Source organism: Pholcus phalangioides, unplaced genomic scaffold (assembly GCF_987345545.1).
Source record: "Pholcus phalangioides strain wild (caught in Gottingen) unplaced genomic scaffold, Ppha-v1.0 ptg000024l_1, whole genome shotgun sequence".
Taxonomy (NCBI): Eukaryota; Metazoa; Arthropoda; class Arachnida; order Araneae; family Pholcidae; genus Pholcus; species Pholcus phalangioides.
Genome location: NW_028301616.1, coordinates 31414848 through 31431508, shown reverse-complemented (window position 1 = coordinate 31431508; position 16661 = coordinate 31414848). Strand labels below are relative to the sequence as shown.

The following is a 16661-nucleotide window of genomic DNA, read 5'->3' as shown; positions in this document are numbered from 1 at the left end:
GATTTGTATAGAGAACATACACACACACACACACAGAAAATCAATTTTATATATATAGATTACACACTATTTATGTAATTACCTAATATTGCATTAATTAACCAATTAAAAATGGTCAAGTATCACGGACATATCTTAGTCTTCAAAATTTCTTAGGTATGAATGATTATCATGCGGTATGCAGGGCCGTCATATAAGAGAATCATTATCCAGGGCCGTCCGGGTGTACCCATGCCTTAAGACAGCACTGTCATTATCCCCCGGGAAAAGTAATTTTTGTTTAAGGCTCTTTTCTAGCTATAAATTTTTTCTCCTTCCAATTTACATGCTCACGCTCGAAAATTTTGACCAGATCTTAGTGTCATGAAGCACCTCTGCACATAAATCTCCCCGGCTTTGGCCTATGCGTTAGACGACACCAGTGGTAGCATTGATGTCATGTCGATACCTAACCCCGGTCCCAGAAAGCCTCCGCGCGAAGCCTTGACGTCACTGAAGTCGTCCTTTTCACCTGTAGCCATTGGATATAGCAGTACGACGTATGCGAAATCTTTACCGTTTTTGCAGCATATCCAATGACTATAAGGGAAATGGTGACATCACGAGCTTCGCGAGGAGGTTTTCTGCTATAGAAGGTGTTGCTCCGGCCGGTTGGAGACACGGTATTTAGACCACAGAAGCCTGTGAAAGAAACCGTACCCTCTATCTACCAGCGTGGAGCTGGCAGGGCTCAAGCCCAGGAACCCGTCTTAATGCATGGCCCGGAGGCCTCAAGAGAAGAAGGGCCTCTCTTTTTTCCGGGAATTTTTCATGTAGGGGAATCAGAAAAATCACTTGGCCCGGGGCCCATGATGCTCTTAAAACGGCCCTGCCAGGAACCCGGAAGCGTTCTTAAATTTTTTTGTTTACTAGACCGAGAAAAATCTGATCTGGGGCACATACCTAATTTTTTAAATCATTGTACCAAATTTCGTAAGCAACTATGCACAATTTCAAGGCACCTATGCACTTTAAGCAGTACCGTCTTGACGCATGGGTCAACCTGGGCACGTCACGAAGGCCTTGAATGAATGGGGGGGGGGGGGGGGGAAGGGATAATGAGATATGGTTATATATGATTTGCGAGATTAAGCATGTGAATTGGTAAGTGGCATTTGCAGTCTGGATAGAGGGCTGAGCAAAATCAATTTGCCCGGGGGCCCATGATCCTTTGTAGGCTAGAACAGTGGTTCACAGCCTTTTTTTGTCCATGGCCCCCTGTCAACCATTTCTCATTCTTGTGGCCCCCTTGCGAACATAAATAATTTTTTACTCCCCCCTTCCTTTCCCTCCCCCCCCCCCCGTTTTCCCATTAGAAGATAGTTATTCAAAAATTGTCTGAAGTATAAATATTTTTGAATTTAATTTGATTAATTTTTAATTTATGAAAATAACGAAAAAGCAAAATAAACATAATAGAATACATTAAAAATAGAATAAATCCCTTGGGGTCACAAAGTGTCTCTATCATCGTAATGTTACTTTTTGTGACGTTTATTGTTTTGTGTTTTTCTCAGTTTGATTTATATGTTTTATGTGTTGTGTCAGTCCAATTAAAAAAAAATATTTTTAATCAATTTTAACTCTGCGCTTGAAGACGGCACAATGTCATCAAGTTACTCTTTACTGGATGAAATTTTTATTATTTCCAAATTAGTTTTTTTTTGTGTGAGTAAAAGATTATGGTTTCATTGAGAAATGTCAGTTGTAGCTTCCAAAATACGCATTCTTATAATGATAAAAATCGCAAAAACTGGTAGCAAGCGTAGCCGGTCAATTTGTCGCAATCAACTTGTCGCGCTCAACTCGTCGGGACGTCAATTTATAGCAGAGTCAACTCGTCACGCGATCTGTATGTAGGTTTTTTGTCTCATACGTGAAAAAATAAACATGAAGAAAAGTTTTTTTCCATCAAGAAATGCACACAGTTTACTAATTTTTTTTTTTGTCATTTCGAAAAAAATCATCGAAATTACATCGAAATTAAAATTGCAATTGATATTAATGTTTTATTATTCAATTATTGTCAATGTTAAAAAAATCATTTTTTCTATGATAAAATTTTAAAATTCTGTAAAAAAATGTCGGTGTTTATGATATTCCCCAAATTACAGTACAGCGGAGGCTGTCTTTAAGTGTAAACTTGTATCTGTCCCATGTGGAATCGAGACTCCCACCAACATTAACCACTACAGTATCTCCACAAGAACCTGAAATAATTAATAATTTAATTTAATTAATATTTCATTTTCACCGGATAAGCCACACTTGTCGCTTTCTCTCGAGATTTCCATTACTCGTAGCGAGGGGAGTTGGGGCGCACACCGAGATGATAAATTGCGATCACATACATTTTCAAAATTTAATTTGCACCGGATAAGTTGCTCAAGTTAAAAACTCAAAAAATCCAACCAATAAAGTTCATAGGTTACATTCGAGCAAATGCAACCGATAATCTTATTGGTTGAATTTTTCAAGTTTTATAAAAGGACTTTTAGAACACTTTCATAGTGTAATGCTAGCCTTAGATATATTGTCGGTAAAAAATTCCTCAAAGATGTATTCCCTACATGGCAGATACATATTCAATAGTGAATTAGGGTCATTCAAGTATTACGTAAGCAGATTTTCAGCCATTTTTGACCCCTCCCCCTTGTCAGCAAAAATCAGCAAAACACTGACCCCCATCCCCTCCCCCGTCAGCAAAATTTCACCAGCAGCTTAGAATATTTCATATCTTCAAAAAGGGGTGGTTGATGACGTAAGCGACCTTCAACCCCCCCCCCCCGCCATCAAAAGTCAACAAATCCGAATCTCCCTCCCCGATCCTGACGTAATACTTGAATGACCCCCTTGAATGAATGGCAAATTGTGCTTTGGGATGGGCATTGATCCTAATTTATCATCTTGGTGTGTTCCCGCAACACCCCTCGCTGCGAGAAATGGAGATCCCGCCAGAAAGCGGGAGTGCGGCTTATACGGTGAAAATTTATTTTATCGTAATTTATCATCTTGGTGTGTTCGCCCAACGCCCCTCGCTGCGAGAAATGGAGATCCCGCCAGAAAGCGGGAGTGCGGCTTATACGGTGAAAATTTAATTTTGAAAATTTATTTTATCATAACTTATCTATCATCTTCGTGTGTTCGCCCAACGCCCCTCGCTGCAAGAAATGGAGATCCCGCCAGAAAGCGGGAAGTGTGGCATGAATACCATGAAAACTGAATTTTGAAAATTTATTTGATCGGCGTACTGACTCTGCGACAAATTTGCAATTTGTACCGCGACGAACTGATTCTGCGACAAATTCGTACCGCGACGAACTGATTCTGCGACAAATTTGTACCGCGACGAAATGAGTCTGCGACAAATTTGCACCGCGACGAACTGACTCTGCGACAAATTTGTACCGCGACGAGTTTGTAGCACGACGAATTGACGCTGCGACAAATTGATTGCGACGAATTGTCGCGCGACAAGTTGATCGCGACGAATTGACCTAGACCCGGTAGCAAGCAGTTTTATTAATTTTATTCTCTTCGTGCGGATAAAAGTAGTAATGAGGGAGTAGCCACACAAATGAATCACAATTGAAAAGTTCAACCTTTCACATCGTTTTCGACAATAATACATGTATCAAGGATATAGGTTCATGTTGTAGCCCTTCTATGAAATAAAAAGCCCTTGAATTTAAAAAAATGGACTAAAATACGTGTGAAAATTTTTTAAATATTTGTTTGAACCATTCATTCCAGAGAAATCATGTACGCAGTGACAAAACTGTTGATGTGAACATAATAATGATTCATTATCAGGATTTCAAGCCTATCGGAAAATATAAATAACCAGATTTTCAAATAAGAAAATTATCAGTTTGTTGACTTCAATTTCGATACGGTGAAAATCTGATATTTCGTTGGATAACAAGCTACCTTCAAGTCGCTTTTTGGTTCATAATGTGGCCGCTCTCTTGCAGGCGAACGAAGCCACGTGCAAGTTGGCTTAAACACAACATAATATTTCACATAACAGTCCGTACTATATTTAATATACAGGGCGCATTGGTAACGGGGCATATGACATTTTACTGGCGAACCATTGGTCCTAGAGGCATACTTCCAGTTGGAAAAAGTATCCGAATAATATGTAATACTCAGATATTGGATTCATGTTGCCAGGGGTTACAGAGTTATTAAAATAAAAATGTTAACTTTTTATGCGGACACCCTGTGCCCCAAAACCCGATTGAAAAGTTGTTCCCTGGTCGCCGACAAAAATATTCAACGTGTCTAAGTTCAAATTTTCCCTGACATATTCCAAGAAAGTTGGAAAAAAACAGCATTAAATGAGGGGAACCCATTTTACCCGCATTGAATGCTGTTTTTTCCCAAATTTCTTCCAGTTTTTGAATTCGCATATCTCGGTGAATATTGCGCTTAAAAACGTGAAATTATTTTAGTTGGCATCGGGAAAGACAGAGCAACAACTTCTTAATTGGGTTCTTTGGCACACGGGGACGATATCGATTGGTAAGGGACAATGCAAAGTTATGGTGTCGCGGGGGGGGGGGGATTTTTCTCTAATAGGGTTGTCAATAAATGGAATAGCTTACCCCCGGAGGTAGTAAATTGTAACACAATTGCCACGTTTAAAAAGAAGTATGATAAACATGTTGGGGTAAATCGAGAAGCTATCCATACTTAGAATAAGACAACCATAAGTATTCTTTATGGGCATTGTATAATATTTTACCATGTGTATATATTGTGTTTATAATGTTTCTAATTACATTTTTAATTGGGTTGCTTTATTTTTGAAATATATGACATCCATATTTGTTATGGGCATCTTTTTCTCAGCCACCTCGCTGGGCATTTTGCCTGTTGTGGTGTTGTATTTGTATTAAAGAGTTGTTTTTTTTATTTTATAGCTATACAACCCCTTACAACATGAATGACATATCTGAGCTGGACACGTGATTTGGATACTTTTTCTAGTTGGGTATGTCTGTAAGATTAATGGCTCACCAGTAAAGTGCCATACGCCCTGTTACCCATGCAGCCTCCAAATACACGTAAAAAAATAGCTTGAGACGAAATACAGTCAACATTGTAACAAATACCATTACAACGGGAAAAATATCATTTTAACGAAAACTCTTCTAATCCCTCGGATAGGTTTACATAGGAACAATATAAAACTCTGGAATTCCTTTGTAACGAAATTTCGTTACTACGAAGTGATTTCTCGGGTCTCTTGGAGTTCCGGTCTAATGGGGTTTGACCAAAGCGTATTAATAAAGGGTCTTTAATACGCTTTGGGTTTGACTGTATTTCCCCCAAAAAAAATCTGAAAGTGAAAATCTTCGCAGTAAATTAATTGAACTTCGGCAATTTGATCTGAAAATAGTCCCTTTTTATAATAATTATGTCCTTTTTACTTTTATAAATTTAGGAAGGAAACAAAAGGAAGAAAGGGTGGAGAGAAAAAAGGAAAAATGGTCAAGAGGAGTTCGGTTGTGCGTAAATGCCTCAAAATTCCACTTGTGCGCAAGGGGATTCGTTCCTCACTCTCAGTTTTATGACAAAATTTCACATTTATGAGACGTATGACTACGGGCACGAGATTAATGTCTATATATATAGTTTTCAATATTAAAATATTTCATTCATACGAAGCACAATTTCAATTATTTGACATTTTCATTTTGATTCGAACTCCAAATCTTTGGCATTTAGACATCATTTCTAACTATCAAATCCAAGTAGTTTTTGCAGATTGTGAAAACGCGTCGCTGAATTGGTTTTGCATGCGTATTATCAACACTAAAAACCATAAATTTTAAATTGGCAGATACAAAGAGACGCATTGAGCGGGTTATGGGCATTTCAAAGTGAAGACTTACGTGAGAATTTATTGCACTTTTTTTAGAAATCAGCAGATGCAGTGAGTCTCTAATAAACGGATTTAAATTGCTTTAAATGAAGTCATACGCCTTTTTAGAATTTTTTTTCTAATGTCCACAACATTGTTCTTGCAGGATAGGGAAATTGAATTGAAATTATTTAGGATGCTGCAGGCCAGTAGTAGGGCAGTTAAAAGGAAGCATCACAGTATCGATTAAAAAAACTTTAAAGATGTGGTGTCAATCTTGGAGGAAGTCCCAATACAGGGGCGGCTCGAGCTTACCTGCCGCCCGGGTGAGAAGACTCATGTGCCGCCCCTAGTGGCGACCCTGCCAGGAGGCTGATAGGGATTCGGTGAAGGGCACCTGGAGATAACCCTGATTTTTTTTCAGAAGAAAGCCGCACATAATTGTTTACCGTACAAAATGTGCGTGACCATACGTCCCGCTTTTGAAGTAGAAAATTTTTTTGTTCTAGAATTATTTTACCATTCTTAATAAATGCCAGATAACTTAATCCTTGAAAGAGCACTTATTTTTGTGAGCCATCATCACTTATCCTGTGAAGATGATATTTAACGGGGTAATTTTTATTAAGAAAATTTTTTCAAAGTTGTTTTTGGTATTCCAGGGGCCGGACAAGTGAAAAACCAAAATTTTCCTTTGCCTTCATTTGACTATTGTGGATCAAATTCTGAGTGAGGGTATGGGCCCCTAGGCTGAGATCTTTCGCAGACCCCCTCCCAGTCAGATTTCTCACGGCCCCTTCTATAGTTAATTTATATCCTGAAAAAGCCAAAAAATTATGAGAATTATCCCGGGCTCTTGTGGGGGCCATGGAAGAGGGAACCAAAATGGCCCTTGTAATAGAGAACAGGGGTGGCGCTTGGCCACGTGACCCATTGCGGCCACACGGGGCACCACTTGCTAAATCCGGGGTTAATGGGTAAAAAAAAATTCAATTTTGCCAAAAAAAAACCAAAGTGTCGGCTTTGGAGGGGCGCAAAATCGAAAATGAAGGGCCGAAAAAATGTTTTGTTATGAATTGTTTGGATAAATTGTGAGGGAGGGGCATGATCTTCTAAGGGTAGGGCTGACAGGGCTCCTGCTTGAGGCCCGGGACTAAATCCTTACAACTTTTCTTTTTTCACTCTATAAATTAACTGTAGAAGGGGCTCCGTGGAAAATCGGGCATGGGGCCTACGAAAGATTCCCTGACGCAGGAGGTAGGGGCTATGGAGGGAGCAATAGGTAGGAGGTGGAAAAATAAGTCCCACACGGGTACAGATTTTGTCTCGAGCTGCCCAGATAGCTTACATTCTTGTTTCTGGTATTACGATCAGAGGCCTTGTCTATTTTCTCAACGTTTCCGTTGTCGAGGTATAGTAGGACTCAAAAGCGCGATGTCGTGAATTTTTACTGTGTTAAATTTTGTTGTCTTAAGTAAAGTCTACGCTGCCGCCCCTTACAACCTACCGCCCGGGTGCGCCGCACCCCTTGCACCCTCGCTTAAGCCGCCCCTGTCCCAATACATTATCACGGCAATGTAGTTTTGAAAAATTTTTAATTTCGCGGGTATTTTTCCCCATGTATGATTTGATTTCTTGGAGTTCGTTATAACCGAATTCGACTTTATTTACCCCTTCAAAGCACCCCTTTCAAAATTCATAAAAAATACCCCAGAGCAATCATTCTCTATTCGATTTTTATAAATATATTACCCATCAGACCACTCAGTGCTGGCTGAAGATAGCTTTGTGCTAAGCTAGATGGCTATCCATCTGTAATTGCATGAAAACGATGGGTTTTTTACAAGCTTTCATTTTTCACCCATCTACTTCTTGGATTACATTTACTACCAGCACTCAAAAGAATGTCAATGAATGGTCAACAAATCTTTGTCTGTTTTCTTTATGGCAGCCCTCTTTGAATGAAAAGTCTGAACACAAACAATTTTCTATCTTTACAGTTATTCCATTTTGCTTAAACCTCTTCTATAGTTTGTGTCAGGGCCTACTATCACCCCCAAGTCGTAATGTTATTTGAATGGGGAAAAATTACGAAAAATATATTCTATGCATTTTGTTTGAAATTAAATATTTTCAGTCACTCTCACTAAAAAAAATTTAATGTCACAAATTTCTTCGTGACTCCCGTATCAGTAGCCGTGGCTCCCTTTTTGCAAGATTGTAATCCGTGGCCCCTCCTGGAATATCCTAGGGGCCCCCGGTTGAGAACCACTGGGCTAGAATATCGCCAAACTGTAGCTCGCTTGTTGCTTCATAGATGGCGGCACAAGTTCAAATATTTTGGGTTACTTTTTTGGCTACTTTTGAAGAGGATAAAGGCTGGACATTTTTTTTTTTAAGGACCTGGCAAAGGACTCTGTAACAAAGGCAAATCCAAGGTTTCTAGAATATATCCAAAATCCAAAGGGATGGGCAAATCCAAAGCTGCATTAAGAGTCAAGATCTTTCAAGCGGCTTTGAGGCAAATCAGAGTCTGATCATCAGACGCCATTACTACAATTCGTCTTCGTGTGTGTGCTAGTTCACTCAGTCAGTTCGTCGTATTAATTTCCCAAATTTGAATCTGATGATTGTTGTATGTAAGTATGGAAGGTTCAAATAATAATTCTACGGATTTCAATTCGGCGGGCAAACAGAAAGCTCGATTGCCGTATTCCGAGAATGGAGGAAATCGGGAAACCAAACCTGTGGCTTCTACGTCAGCGGCGACCACTTCCTGGTACGATGGCCACGGCAGAGAGCATCGCAGAGAAAAAGATCAACCACACAAAAATGTACGGGAACGGAGCCACGATAGAGACTCTTGGAACTCGAACAACAGCAACACTGGTGGTGCTAGAGAGAAGGAACGCGCTGCTCACGGCAGTAGGAATCGCGAGAATTTCCGGGAGGAAGAGTCGAAGGATCGATTCCGCGAAGAGCAGCAGCAACAACAACAGCCACTTCAGCAGCAACAGCAACCACCACCTCTCCAACAGCAGCAGCAACCGGCTTACCCATCTTACGCGGCGTATGGCTCGGCTGATGCTGCCTACATGGACAATAACCGAAGAGCTGCTCTAGGTATGATGTCAAACCCGACGTCCTATGGTCTCTTTGCTGCGATGAACTCTTCGCAGTGGGGAATGAACCCTCTGGAAGGCATGAACATGAACGTAGCAGCAGCAGCTTCTACCTCAGCAGGTATGACAGTTACACCGAGCATGGACATGAACGCAGCTAATTCGGGAGCAGGTATAAATCCATATGCATTCATGGGGATGGCGGGTGATCCCAACCTGTTTGGTATGATGGGAATGGGCAACTATGGTCAGTATGGAATGATGAGCGCAGATCCGAATTTGATGATGGGCACCAGAGAGGTTTTGCATTTGAATAAGTGTGTGTTGTATCCCCCGAATCCTAATGCCCCACCACCTACTACCAGGGAAAAGCCCTTGGGATGCAAAACCGTTTTTGTTGGGGGACTTCCCGAGAATGCTACAGAGGAAATCATGAAAGAAATTTTTGAGAGATGTGGTGAGATCCTTACAATACGGATGAGCAAAAAAAACTTTTGTCACATTCGGTTTGCCAGCGAGTCTTACATTGATCATGCTATATGTTTTTCTGGGTATCGTATTAAGATTGATAATAAGGATGATGCTCCTAACACTGGGAGGTTACATGTTGATTATGCTCAGGCTCGTGATGATCAATACGAGTACGAGTGTAGGCAACGGTCGTTGCGAAGAGAAGCTCGTCACAGAGAAAAACTAGAACAAGGTTATTATGATCCACCTACTCCCCCACCAGTTGTCCATTATTCAGATCACAAAGCTGCTGTCCTGGGTGAGGAACTCCGAAGCGAAGAAACGTTTCAACAAGCAGCATTTGTTCTTATAACATGGCTAGAGAGGGGTGAATGTAACAAGATGAATTCTGGATACTTTTATTCCATGATACAGAGCACCAATAGTCATGTTCGTCGTCTTATGAACGAGAAGTTGAAATATGAAGATGAATTGAACAAGGCCAAAATGATGTTGAAACAACAGATGCAAGGAATCTTATTGCAGTTTAATGAAATTGGCAAAGTCTTTAATGCTGCTAACTTGCAGAAGGTTTGGGATCATTTTACAAAAGCCCAGCGTAAGAATATAGAACTTTGGAAGAAACAGACCGAAGAAATAAAGAACGCTCATGTGGAAGAAGTTCTAAATGACAGGATCGAAGATGAAATGGATGTTAGTGAAGATGAAGGAGAAAATTCTGGCAAAGAAGATGGCGTTGAAATTATTGAAACAAATGATCAGTTGATCGTCAATAGTGCAGCTGAAGAGCTTAATAAGTTACGAGAAGAAAATGATTCTCTTAGATGCCAACTGGAAGCATCTCAGAATGAAGCTGTTCTGTTAAGGTCTGAGCAAGAGCGAGATCTCAAAGATCGCCAGCTGCATGCATTGCAACAAGCTTTACAGAATATGCAAAGGGAACTAATGAACATGTCTCAAAAACGCACCAAAGAAGAAGCAGAACTAAAGGAATTAAGAGCTTATAAATTGAAGAATGAAGTTCATGGTGAATGCTCTCATGAAAGAGACGGAGACAATTTGAGTATCAGAAATTTTGCTGTGAAAGATACAAATTCGGACCGTCAGCGAGAAACTGTGGCATGCAGTTCCTCTGTTACATCAACTTTCAATAATGTATTGACTGTTACTACAGGAGAAGCGTGTATGATTGGATTGATATCTATGTTCCTGAATGTTCACCCGTTTGGTGCTAGCATTGATTACATATGTTCGTATCTCCATCAGATCGATTGTACCATCAGGGCCAGAGACGTTGAAGCCTTGATGAAGAAGTTCCCTACTGTCTTCAAGGAAGAGTCAACCGGTATAGGAGCGAGTCTTGAGAAGAAATGGCATTTCTGTGGCTTCAAGTCCCAAATTTAACTGCCCTGCAGTTTTTTTTTTTTTTTGTACTTTGTGATGCTTTGTCGTTATATCTGTCTTTGTGTTGGTGTCATTCACTGCTTCGAAGGAAATCTATGTCTCTTGTCTCATTCTGTTTTAATGTATGTATGCTTATTTGTTTTGGGAGCTGCATTCTCAAGATGTCATCAATTGAAGGTTAGTTACCTAGTCACATAAGGGGTCATTCAAGTATTACGTCATCATCAATAAGGGGGAGGGGGTTACCGATTTGATTACAAGGGGTTAGGATGATTCTTACGTCATCAACCACCCTTTATGAAAACATGAAATATTCTTAATGCCACCTTACTTGGTGTAAAAACTAGAAAACTACCACTAGTTTGTGGGCACCTGAACTAACATTCTCCCTAATGATAAATCCCTTACAGAACCACTTCAGCGATCACTAAATGTTTCATGGAGCCTTCAAGTGCTCAGGAAATGTGTCCGGGCCGCTTAAGGGAACTAGAACTGTGTAACGCATCACTGAAATAATCCGTAATTATCCCATTTGGGATCAATTTGGGAATGTTCTGCAGGTATCTTAAGTGATGTAGAACTGCATAAGTGCTTTAAAATTGTGCCACGTGTTACTCAACGGATCGTTTAGGTGTTGTGGAACTGTCACATGCTACTTAAGTGATCTTTGAATGTGCCACAGGCTTACTTCAGTGATCTGAAAATTTGCCATGGGCCACTTAAATGCTCTGGAATTGGCACGGATAGTTCAAAATGTGCCGCTTAGTTCATTTTTACAAAATTTTGTTTGAGGGGCGAACCACATCAGGGAACTTTCAGGGTCATATTTGGTTTGCGGGACATGGGTTTACCATATATTGCATAGAAAGTGTCTCTCAATGAATTTCTTAGAGAAATTGTGAGTTCTTACTCTGCAAATAGCATTGAAATTAACAGAAATTGATTATAATAACATAAAGGAATTTTTTTTTGTAATGTTTTTACATTAAACATTTTTTTTGTCTGGTGGAGGCGCATGAGCTCCTTATGCCCCCGGTACATTTCTCATCCCACCAATGTGCGTTAAGAGGTAGGGGGGCAGTGCTGACAAAATTTTGCTGACAAGGGGGTCAAAAATGGCTAAAAATTTGCTGACACAATACTTGAATGGTCCTTAAGATGCTGTTGGACCAAATTCTCTGATTTTCACAGATGAGTGTCTTGGAGATGCTATGCTTTGTAAGTGAATTTTTTAATTTTCATAATGATGGCATTTTAAATATAGAATATTATTGGGTACTTGTGTAATATCTGTGTCGGGGAAATAAACTTTCAATAATGGTTGATTTAAGTAACTGCATAATTAGCCATTGTCTCGTGTTGGCAACCTGGCAGAGGTAATAAGCAAGTATCTAAATGTATTGCTGTACTCTAATTAACTTGGGAACCAGGTTATTGGTCAAATCTGGGCCTTTAAGTGAAAATGGGTCCATCTAAAGAAAGTTAATGATTCATCCCCCAATTATTCGCCCATATCCCTGTGAATCAATTCAATTCTAATCTAATATTCAATCCAAAGGTTCAATGAAAAAATTTTAATTTACCAGCTTAATAGGTTCTTTTACTTTCATCTACTGGTAGAGAAAGCTTGCAAAGATACCCATCAACACTGAGAATTTAACATGTAATAAATCTAAGAAATATATAATTAAGTTTGACATATTTACTAATCTCTAAATTCTCTCTTCTGATTGATTTTCCACTTCTGAAACCTCTTAGCTCTTTTAATAATAACTTCTGATTGAATTTAAAGCAAGTGATGCTGACGCTTATTCATATAAATCCTTGCAAAGGGATTTTCCTAGTGGAATGATTTTATTTTTTGCTCCCCGGATGGTCCCAAATTCTGATCTACCACCCTTTGACTGGCATAACATATTTTCATGCCTGAATATGGAGGTATGCCAGAGCTTTATTGTGTTGGTGAAACTTAACAGTGTAAATTTCAGCTAGATATCTCGTCATTTAATTCTTTAACAACCAAATGTAAAATACTTCATTTGTACTTCAGTGTGGTAAAACTACTTTTCAAGGTCACGTGATCATGATAGATAGGAGGAGAAAAAAAGAAAAGTGAGGTTTTTCTTTGCACTTTTTTCTTCTTGGAACTGACAAAGAATAATCTCCTAGGACGTGTGAACCAAATTTTTATGTGCTATTTTCCAAAATTCCAGGTATGTGACCCTCTGAGTATCTATTGTATAGAAGGGCCTGTGGCTTTTTCCATCTTGGCGAAGAAGGTCCCTTTTTTGCCTTGCTTGTATGGAGGCTCTTTGGAGCACAATAGGTCAAGAATCTTTGCCTTACATGAAAGAGGAAATTTTTATAATGCATTAGTTTGTAAAGCTGTTGAATCTTGATAACCATAATGTTTTTAAAAGGCGCCAAGGATAGCACACATCGCTATGTGTTCTCTTGGTGTATAGCTGTTGATGTAGCGAAGGTGACGTCACCCAGATTGTATCTTATAAAAACAAAGTACACTGCATTTATTTGGTGTACAGCTGCTCATGGTCTGTTATATTTTTTGAGTATAGTAGAGTCTCAATTATCCAGACTAATAGTGAAAAGGTAAACATAATTAACCTCCAGAAATATCAAGAAAAAAGGTTTAAAATTGAAAAGAAATATTTCTTTTACCTGTTTAAAATAACAATTTAGTGTATATATAAATGCAAAGGCCACAACAGGCAAATTGCCCATCAAATTGGTTGTAAAAAACGTTGCCCATAAAAAAAATGGATGTTAAATATAATCAAAATAGAGCAACTTGATATAGAAGCACATGTCATGAAATAAAAAAAATTAATGTATAGTGCACTGCCTATAAAAAAAAAGATTATGGTTTCATCCAAGTATGGATAGCTTCTCGATTTATCCAACTATGTCTATTTTACTGTTTTAAACATATCATTGTAGAGATGCGAGGTGAGAATATTCTCCTGGATGTAAAAATTGGAGAATAATCGAGAATATTCATTTTTCTTTTAAATAATTTACATTTTTTTATTAATTTTGTTTATATATTGAGTAAAATAAATCAGTTTTCATTGCCTGAAACATTTACAGCAAAACAATGTTTGGTATAATCACCCCCAGTGACAACTTTTAGTTCGAGAATATTTTCAGAATATTCTCCAGGTGATGGTAAGAGGTTTCAAAAGTTTAATTATAAAGATTTTAGAAACCTTTAGATTAACACCTTGCAAAATTATTTCAAAATTAGATAAATTTTCAGAAATAAGTTCACAACAAAAGAAATTAAATCCAAGTTGATTGATAAAGGAAGCTATTCTTATATAATCACCATTCTAAGATACAGAAATGTTGTTTCCTTCAATGCACATACAGTGTATTACACTTAAATTAACTAACGTTTCTTCAGAAGTTTGGCATTTCAGCCCTTAAAATTTGCCCTTAAATGCCCTTGGTTTAAATTTCTTTCAAACTTTATTATTGTGGTCTACAAACTTCAATATACCCATCTTCTTGATGGGAAGAAAGACTAGGACAGAGAATATCCTTTCAAAGGACAATTATTATACATTTCTAGAGAATATTCTTATCAAAAATAATTATTCTCAAGTTATTTATCGACATTATTTATTCTAATAGGCTACATTTTATTACACATATATTCTTGATAATACTCTGGAAAGATTCTGGTAACTGAAGAATATTCTCTGAAAAAACTTATTAACAACTTCAGAATAATTATTTTCTATAAGAATATTCCCCAGTAATTTATGAAAGCAGTCCTTCCAGAAAATATTCTCAAGGATATCATATGTAACTATATTATAAATAACAGGAGAATATTCTCAAGTTATTTGTAATAGTAGTCCTCCTACCAGAGAATATTCTCCAAAAGATTATTGTCGAGAATTTTACATTTCTAATCAATTGTTATCTTATGTCTCTAGGGGTTGTGAATTCTATTTCATTTATTGATAACCCTATTGGAGAAAAACTCCCTTTGACACCACAACCTGAAGTTGTCCCTTATTATTTGATACTGGTGTCCCCCTTGTCGTAGCAGTTGATTGAATATGTATTAATAACTCTTAGTTTATAATGAGTTATTAATACGGATATATATTCATATTATCCGTGCAGAAAAAATTAATAAAAAATACATACAGCGTTGAATACATAAGATGTGAATATTTCAGTCTAGTAAAGAGGCAAAAATTATTTTAAAAACAGGTGAACACAAAGCCTGTTGTGCTTCGGTTTGTAACCCAAAGTCTTGACCCTTATATGAGGCAGGATTTAAGCTACTGTTGCATTTTTTGTAAAATACAAAAGAAAATCATAGAATGTAAAAAGTAGTAGTCACTTTCGTAAAAATGCATACAGGAGGTACGAAACGAGCAGACATCCAACCATTAGCATTGTTTGTAGCATTTTCGCTTTTTTGCGTAAATAAATTTTTTTTATCCAGCTTAAACCCAGCTTAAGGGGAATATACTTATTTTTTACTGTTATGCAAACTATATCGACCATTTTAGATCCAAGGTCGCCTGTTTGTGTATGATCTGCATCGCAGACAAGGAAATTAAGGAAGTGGCATCTCTCCTGAACCATTAAATGCTGGTGTTTAATTTGTTGCATTGATTGTTCCCTACCAGTGCTCTACTAGCACGACTGCAGCGTCTGGTTTATTACGTATCTGTATAACGTTTATGGGTAGGCCGGGAATTCATCTCAGTGATTATCAGCAATTTCAGTGAAGGTTGCAGCTCCAACTTCAAGTTTGCTTTCTTGAAACATTTTTTAAATTAAAGTTGAGTAAACCAAAAATGTCATGGCTATTCTAGTTATAGGTATCTTGGAAGTGGTGCTTGATTAGTTTTTTTGCTTTTTATCTAATTTGTTTTTGTTAAAAGTCTAAAATTAGTTCAATGTTGGTCACTTCATGTTCAGCAAGTGTTCAAAGAACTAAAAATAATAATAAGAACGGGTCTAGACAAATGATAACAAAAGGTTCGTAAACTATTCAAGATTAATTTTCAAAACAATTCAAGTATCTATTGCATGAAGTAAGTTAAGATCTAGTAAGAATGGTTTCAATGTAGGCCAAGCTGTCAATTTTATGGGTAAGTAGATGTTTTTAATTTAAAAGGAAATATGAGTGACCTCCAAAAATAGTTTAGTTTTTCTCATATAGAATATGTAGTCAAACTCGGTTGTAATGCCACCATCCATCCCAAAGAATTTTGGCACTAATGAGTTTGCTGTGATATCGCATCACGGAGGGAATAGTGTTTGTTAGAAGCACCATTACATAAATTCACAGTTTTATTACAAACTACTGTATCTCACAATGTGTTACTTACTCTGTGAATAAAAAAAACTATTTTATATATATGCGTACAATTGTAAATTGGTAAAACTGTAAACACTGTACAATTACTTTAATATTTCTGCATATAAAACCTGACGGAAATATAGTTCCGCATAAATTTAGCAACACATTTTATAAGAGCAAAAACAAAATAAACAAAGGGAGATAATGGCAGCATGGCATTTCGGTTTTAATCCGTATTGGTTTTATAATTTTTCTTGTTCTTCAGATATTGAAAGGTCAGATCTTTTTACATGTTTGAATGGAGCAAATTGAGGGAGATGATTTCTTAATTGCCAGGGCTGCAATTAGAGGAAGCAGGCGTGTCTGGTGCTCCAGACCGAAGGAGGCACAAATTTCAGCCTCT

General features: G+C 37.9%; 1 protein-coding gene across 1 annotated transcript; it reads left to right on the top strand.

The window, feature by feature from the left end:
* The first annotated feature begins 8266 nt into the window (after positions 1–8266).
* LOC149069226 (ecto-NOX disulfide-thiol exchanger 2-like) lies at positions 8267–16313 on the top strand. Its single transcript, XM_089250557.1, has one exon. The coding sequence runs from the start codon at positions 8557–8559 to the stop codon at positions 10906–10908; it is 2352 nt and encodes a 783-aa protein (XP_089106683.1). The 5' UTR covers positions 8267–8556; the 3' UTR covers positions 10909–16313.
* Positions 16314–16661: the final 348 nt, after the last annotated feature.

What these genes read in the sequence shown, in the direction of transcription:
- LOC149069226 (XM_089250557.1), top strand. Translation starts at nt 8,557, where the DNA reads ATGGAAGGTTCAAATAATAATTCTACGGATTTCAATTCGGCGGGCAAA.